The sequence below is a fragment of the Panthera uncia genome, assembly GCF_023721935.1.
Source record: "Panthera uncia isolate 11264 chromosome A3 unlocalized genomic scaffold, Puncia_PCG_1.0 HiC_scaffold_11, whole genome shotgun sequence".
NCBI lineage: Eukaryota > Metazoa > Chordata > Mammalia > Carnivora > Felidae > Panthera > Panthera uncia.
In genome coordinates this window covers 52,807,353-52,814,534 of record NW_026057578.1, presented here as the reverse complement: position 1 = coordinate 52,814,534, position 7,182 = coordinate 52,807,353, and the positions used below count along the sequence as shown (strand labels likewise).

At 42.2% G+C, this 7,182-nt stretch overlaps 1 protein-coding gene across 1 annotated transcript in view; it reads right to left on the bottom strand.

The window, feature by feature from the left end:
• Positions 1 to 1,215: 1,215 nt before the first annotated feature.
• The window catches only part of ST6GAL2 (ST6 beta-galactoside alpha-2,6-sialyltransferase 2), a 70,110-nt gene continuing 64,143 nt past the window's right edge, over positions 1,216 to 7,182 (bottom strand). The window contains exon 6 of the mRNA XM_049651235.1: positions 1,216 to 4,671. Within this exon, the coding sequence (XP_049507192.1) occupies positions 4,400 to 4,671 (272 nt within the window). The 3' untranslated portion in view covers positions 1,216 to 4,399. The remainder of the gene's footprint in view (positions 4,672 to 7,182) is intronic.

The window sequence follows — 7,182 nt, the reverse complement described above, 5'->3', positions numbered from 1 at the left end:
CAGAAATGTTAGGTGTTAGCACTATCAGTGCAGTTAATTTGTGTGAAACCTACCTGGTAAGAAGACTATTTTCCACGAAGCCAATATTCACTTTTGCCCCCAACCTTGTAAAAGCCATGAGCTATATAATAAATAACCTTCTCATCAATGTTCGGCGTCACATTCTGATGAGGCCACAGTGTTCAAGGTTCTACCTGCATAGTGCCTTTTAAATATTTCTGCCATACTTTTTAACATACCCAGGGTGTGTAAAATATCAGTGTGTGGGAAGACCGAATTTTTTTTTAATAGAAGGACATATAACATTTACGTTTTTCTATTAAAACACTGGTGTTTGCATAATTAAAATAAAATTGGTTGTAAAGGTTTTAGGAAAAGTTTGATGAAAAAAGACAATATAAAACCAACATGTGTGTAGATACGTATATATACAATTATATAACTATATCTACATGCACACTTTTGTAACAAAAGTAAGAACTATAGCAATGTCTTTAATTCTTTAAATTCTATCATTCCAAGCTTGTAGAGGAGTATGCTGGATTATTACGTCTTACTAAAAGGCTTCATTTATTTAAGAAAACAAGAATCAGAACTTACATTTTATCCTTGAATTCACAGAGAGATACCTTTCATTTACCAATTGTGTAAATAATGCCCAAGTGACAAGAACATGCAGAATATTTTCACAATGGAAATGTCCAGAGTATAAAAAGAAACAAGTTTGAACGCAGGCACATTTTACCTAAGCAGTTAACTTCTAAATGTAGCTGCCTTCGTCGGCTGTCACAACTGAGAAAGAGTTCTAACCTATCAGAAAGTGGGAAGTCGAATCGGATAATGTGACAGAGTATCAGAATATATTCAGAGACTATTTGGCCTGTCATGGATTTCTCGATAATTCCCTACCTCCCTCTCTGCCTCTTCCCATAGTTGAGCAGAAATGAGACCAGGTCACTCTACCTATCAGCCTTGAACATGCACTGTGTGTTGATCTCTAAGACAGGCTGGAGAGAGAACTTGAATCATGTCACTTGTGCATAAAAAATGCTTCCATCATATGCCATTACTCACGTGAGACTGATCTCACTTAATGCAGCCGAACAGGACCTAGACCTAATTAATTCAGTGGATGTACGTGTTCCTGCCCGGAAGGGTCAGCTAACAACATAAGGTATTAATCTGTTCCACTGGAAGGAACTGGCTCATAAACCCATGGTAGTTTCAAACTGTTACTTTTATTTCCCAATTTTGAAAATGCTAACGATTATTTCAGCATTGCTTTGTCCAGACACTATGGCTACAATGACAGATTATTACTGGTGAGTTCAGGATTGATTAAATGTCTGGCTCAGAGACCTAGGGCAGGAGACACTGGAAGTGTTGTGACTGACGCAGGGCTCCTGGAGTTCTACATACAGGCAGACAAGGAAAGACCCAATAATTGGAAGATGTGCAAAAGTCCCTCACTTTTAATACATTTTATATTCATTTTAATACATGCCCTTGATGTTGCATGGTGCATATATGCAACTTTTAATTGACCACCTCTTGGCCTATGCACAAAGTTCCCGATAAAAGCAGTCTTGTTAAGGACTTGGGCTGGAGGGAAGGTCAGGTACGCAGGGCTGGCACTGGTATTCCCTGGGGACAGTGAGCTTTCAACACCTATTAAACCCCATCCTCATACCTGGTAGAGGAACTGGGGAAACTAGTCAGGGAAAATCTAGATAAAGTTGCCTTGTCATTCTTGGTCAACATTTGTTTCTTTGTGATAACAACCACCACCACCAAAGATCTCCTGAAATTATCTTCAATTGAAGATAATGGTTTCAGGTTGCACCTTAAGGATTTTATCAGTGTCCCTTCCAGAAGTGGATGGAGCATTTTAGAAGGGACAGAGCCTGGGAGAAATGTAATAGGACAGCATTTATTGTTAACTACTCCACAGAAGAGCTGTGTGTTTATTGCAGTTCAGTAAATGTAGCCTAGAAGGACTTAATCAATGTCTGGCAAAATACTACCACTTAGGACCAATTTAGCTAATACCAGATGCAGTCATCATGTTAACTGTAACTGCCTGATATTTTTGAGAGGCTAAACAATTTAAACTTTCAAACAGAAGAATGCCCAGCCATGCTATATTAATATGTGTACCACATTTTCTGAATGTTTAACAGACCCTGATTCCCAAGAGTCTTTAAGGCCATAATAAATTCAAAAATTTTAATTAAATTTCCTTTATGCTCTTCAGTCTTTCTTGTAACCTCAGTGAGACTGAAAGGACTTTTTAAAGTACACACGTTACAACAAAATGCTATTTAAAAATCTTTGAAGTGTTTTCTGGGGCTTCTGAACTTGAATATTTATATTGACCCCGATAAATTTTCCTTTAGCCAAGCTCTTATGTCACTGAAGGGGGTTGTCCTGGATAAAAAGAAGGTCAGAAGGAAATCCACCAGGAAGGCTATCAAAGGAACTTCAATGTCATGGGCATTTGAAGGCAGAGCCTGGAAGGTCCAGGGAGAACCAAGGCCACAGGAGGACTGCTCACTCACCATGATCAGAGTTACCTCACCAGCATCCAGTCACTGAACTCCTTACTCCACATGGGGACAAAACTAAGGTCTTTCAGGAAACCAGAGAGAAAAGTGGCTTGACCATGTCTGCTCACACATAAGTTAATGTGTAGGATAAAATTATGAATCTATTTTCATAGTTCAAGAAAGAAAGTTCTAAAAATAGGCTTTTAGTGGATACCGTCATGATTAAAACTTTTCAGTTATTCCTACACTTCACTATCATAATAAGCCATAGGAGATGTCTATTACCTAACCTGATTTCTGGGGAGTTAGCCTAACCAAACAGAAGCTGTCAATTTCTATAAACCATTCTTGCTCAAGAAAGTAGTTTTGAAAGCACTCAGGAAAAAACCAATCCTGGAACAAAAAAGAAAAAAGAAAAAAAAAACTTTCCCACAAAACTCTCTTGACATCTACACGCTTGCAAGGGAGAACAGATTTTTAATGAAAAGAAGTCTTATGTGTACTGCTGAAAAATGTTTCGGTTATATAGAGAGATAGTATGTTTAATTAAGGTATTCCAAAATGTTTCTGTTTCACTACATTCATAGCAAAAAAACCTGTTTTTCAATGTATCAGTGACAAAAGCTGAGATTAAAACCAAAAGAAAACAGAACCGAATACAGTTAATGCACTGGGGTGACACCTTCCTTCCCTCTATGAGCTGTTGCCTCTCAAGCATGTAGGTATTTTCCTTCTTGTTAAAGAGCAACCTTTTCACACAATTTTACTTAATTATGTGGCTTGTGTGTTGCTGACATAAAATATATCTGTGAAAACAGGGGCAGGGTTCCTCACTGTCTGTCTGTAGGGAGAATTAGTGAAAATCCAGAACATCACTGCTAGGTTTCCAGTAGCTGATATTGACCTGAAAGAAATCCCCATGAAAGAGACAGGTGTGCATCCCCAGAAGCACAGAGTGAAGGCTCCGAAATTCTTCTAGATTGGAAGGAGCCCTTCCTCACGGAAAAGGGGGTCACAAGTGTCTTGAGTGTAACAGCGTAAGGGCTGTGAGAACTGGCAGCCGAGGAGGTACAGTGCGCAAAAGCTGGAGCTGGGAACATCCTGGTCCCGGGCCACCCTGCAGCCAGCCCAGTGATTCTGTGTCTACTTGCCAGAGTAAGAAAATACTGCAGGAAAACAAAGTGTCTCCTTTGCAGTGCTATTCCAGGAGTGGCTTTTTCTTGGACTGCTTGAGATGGACGCTTTATGGTTTTAGAAACAAAGCAAAAATTCAGTGGGCAATGGGAAATGGAACTGGGGAATATGCAACGGTTGGGGAACATGTGCATCTCTCAACATATACTGGGGATTCTGCTGTTAAACACATCTGAGTGATAATTCAGATGGTTGTCATAAACTCTAGGGTATTTAATAACGAATGAATGTACAAGGGACACATTAGGTGCTATAGATACCGTACCTTGACAAGGGTGTATAAACCATTTCATAGTATCAGGTATATCATGGAAAGAAATTTGTAGCTGAAACCAACCCTGATAAGGGGTGCCCACGGCATAAGAAAAGGCTAACATTTCTGGAGGTATAGTACCCATTCGTCACACATTTGCTTTTTCTTTCTTTTCTTTTTTTTTTTTGCATCTTTCTTGAGCTTTTTCCTTTTAAACTCCATTTCTGTATTCAAAGTAGTAATAAATACTCAATGGCTTAGAAAAAGAGGAATTCTCGTGGCCACCACTAAATTACAGTCTAAAGACTGAAGACTACATTGCCTAAAATATATCTTCAAGTATTCTTCCGGGACTCAGAGTACGACAGTAGTACCTTATTGCACATGGGTTCTCAAGAGCCCCTCTTCAAGAGTGCGGACCGACGCGCCTGGGCGCAGGGCAGCGCACCGCCCGGAGCCCCGGCAGGACCACCTTCCCCTTGCGGTGCAGGTCCCCCTGGGCGCCCGTGTTCAGCCGCTGCACCAGCAGCTTCTCGTAGAGCAGCGGGTGGTATGCGCCGAGCGTGCAGGCCGCGTCGTAGTACAGCTCGTGGTAGTGGCACAGCTCCGTCTGCCGGATGGACGGGATGTATTCATACACGTGCACTTCGCTGCACATGGACATCATGATGAGGATTCCTGCCGCAGAAAGAAAGTTAGAAGCCAATGAACAACTCCCAGCAGGAGCGAGAATGTTCTGGAGTGTGGTGGACGGAATGACTGTAGCAACAGGCACTTGCCCTGGGCTCGTTTTCCTGTTACTTTTACCGTGGCAGTGTCAGAACCTCCAGCAAGTGGCCTGTTTGTGGCTCAGGGGCTGTGGGGGCCTGAGATGTGGTACTGTTATACATTCATAGGATTCATAGGATTATTGTGGGAGGCACAGTTACTGTACTTAACAAGACATAATCTAGTGAGTGAGGTTTACATTCTCCAAGTTCACGTGTTGCAGTCCACAGACAGGTTCTGTTCTCATTTGCAAGAGTGGGGCTCTTACGTTCCAAACAAACACGTTTTAAAAAAAAACAAGGGCTATAAAATAGCTTCTTGATTATAAAATATATGAATGGAAAGAGATGGAATTGGGAAAGAGAGTTTAAGATTCATAATATCAAAATTATCTCCCTATGTTGCAAATAGAGTGCTATCAAACCTCATCCTAGGCTAGGGGGCTTTCTTTTCCCAGCACCACCACCACCTTTGTTCACATCCTTTAAATTTCAAGCAAATGTATATGCTTATGCCTTTTAGGAAAGAGGTATCCTTTATGAAAAAAAGATGGTGGTAACAGTTAGCTCCTGTTAGAGGCAATATCTATCTGCAGAGGACAGTTATATTTCTAATTAATCAACCATGAAAACCCTTACAGCCAGAGAAATTCACGCATAAGGGCCACTGGGAGAGAAGAGAGCAGGGGCCAAATGTTGTCTGGGGGTTCAGAGGAGTTGCTCAGGGAGGTGAGGCCTGCACCTATGGGGCAGCCTGGCAGACAAGGGGAGACAGGGAAGCAGGAGAAAGGGATGCTGGTCCAGAGGTGACAATGGCATCCTGTTTAGAAGCCGGTAAAGGTATGACTTGAGAGCCATGACGTAGTAGTGTGGCTGAGAGTAAAAGATATTCCTAACAGAGAGAAGGAGGTGCTTCTGTTCAAAGTCTCAAAAGCAAAACTGTTCTCAAGAGCTATGTCAAAACTTCAAGCTACTGGTCTGTTCCTCCCCTTTTCCTCCCACAACCCACTTCTTCTTCTTCCTCTTCCATGGCTGACTTGCTGCCGGGTTGTGACCCCTTCCTCGGGAAGGCCGAAGGTGACAGCGATTCAGGTGGAGCTAAGGGCAAGAACCTTCCTCCTGAAGTCACCGAGGAGAGCGGGTATCAGTACCTGAAGATACAGCACAGGCGATAATTGAGTCTCCCTCCTTCTGATAATTACTGCTCTAGGAACATTTTGTCCCCTCCTCATAAAATCATCTGTAAGGAACTCACATTGCAAATGAGAAAGCCATGTGCCCAGGGCAAACTAAATCCCCCGACTTTTTTCTGGTTACCTTACACCTGCAACAAACAATGTGTATGTTCTTCATCAGGGAGTGTCACAGGACCTGTGTCTGTGGTGTTGAGAATGGCTTCAGTGTTTTCATTTTTCAAAAATATGTATTTTTTTAATGTTTACTTTTGAGAGAGAGAGAGAGAGAGAGAGAGAGAGAGAGAGAGAGAGAGAGACAGGATCCGAAGTGGGCTCTACACTGAGAGCACAGAGCCAGATGTGGGGCTCAAACTCACGAACCACAAGACCGTGACCTGAGCAGAAGTTAGATGCTTAACTGACTGACCACCCAGGTGCTCCAGCTTCAGTGTTTTAATCAGGAGCTATGGAACAAGTTCTTGAACCGCAACACCTGGAAGCTGGCTGCTCTCCCTCCCCTGGGCATGATACGTGGCTATGCCAGCTTTGCACAAGGAACTGCATTGAAGGGTCCTGGCATCCCTCGCATACCTAGATGCCTTTCATTAATACAATTATGACAACTACTTTCCTGCAGATGGCAGTGAAGAGCCTTTGAGGGTGTCTTGCACAAAGGCATCTCGAAAACTAGCAATGGAACTGGACCAGTCTCCGTTTACCTGGGTTGTGTTGTCAGCCAGTAAAAGAAACTCCTCCCTGAGGGCTGTAGTCAAATGTGTACGAGTTGCCACTTTTGCAACTCTGGTCATTAGAGTATTAGAGTGGATAGCTTTCAGAAGTTAATCTCATAGTTAAATGTCTTAGCCACGTTATTGGCTCCTCTCCTAAAGCAGTTCTCAAACTTCAGCATGAAAAAGAATGACCAGGGCAGCATGCTAAATGTCAGTTCCTGAGACTTGTTCCCATTTCCAGAGATCTGGGTGCCACTAGTGTATGTTGGGATCCAGGAAACTGCATTTTTAAAAAAATTTCCTCATGGCACAAAAACAGACACTCAGATCAATGGAACAGAATAGCGAACCCAGAAATGGACCCACAAACTTATGGCCAACTAATCTTTGACAAAGCAGGAAAGAATATCCAATGGAATAAAGACAGTCTCTTCAGCAAGTGGTGCTGGGAAAACTGGACAGCGACATGCAGAAGAATGAACCTGGACCATTTTCTTACACCATACACAAAAATAA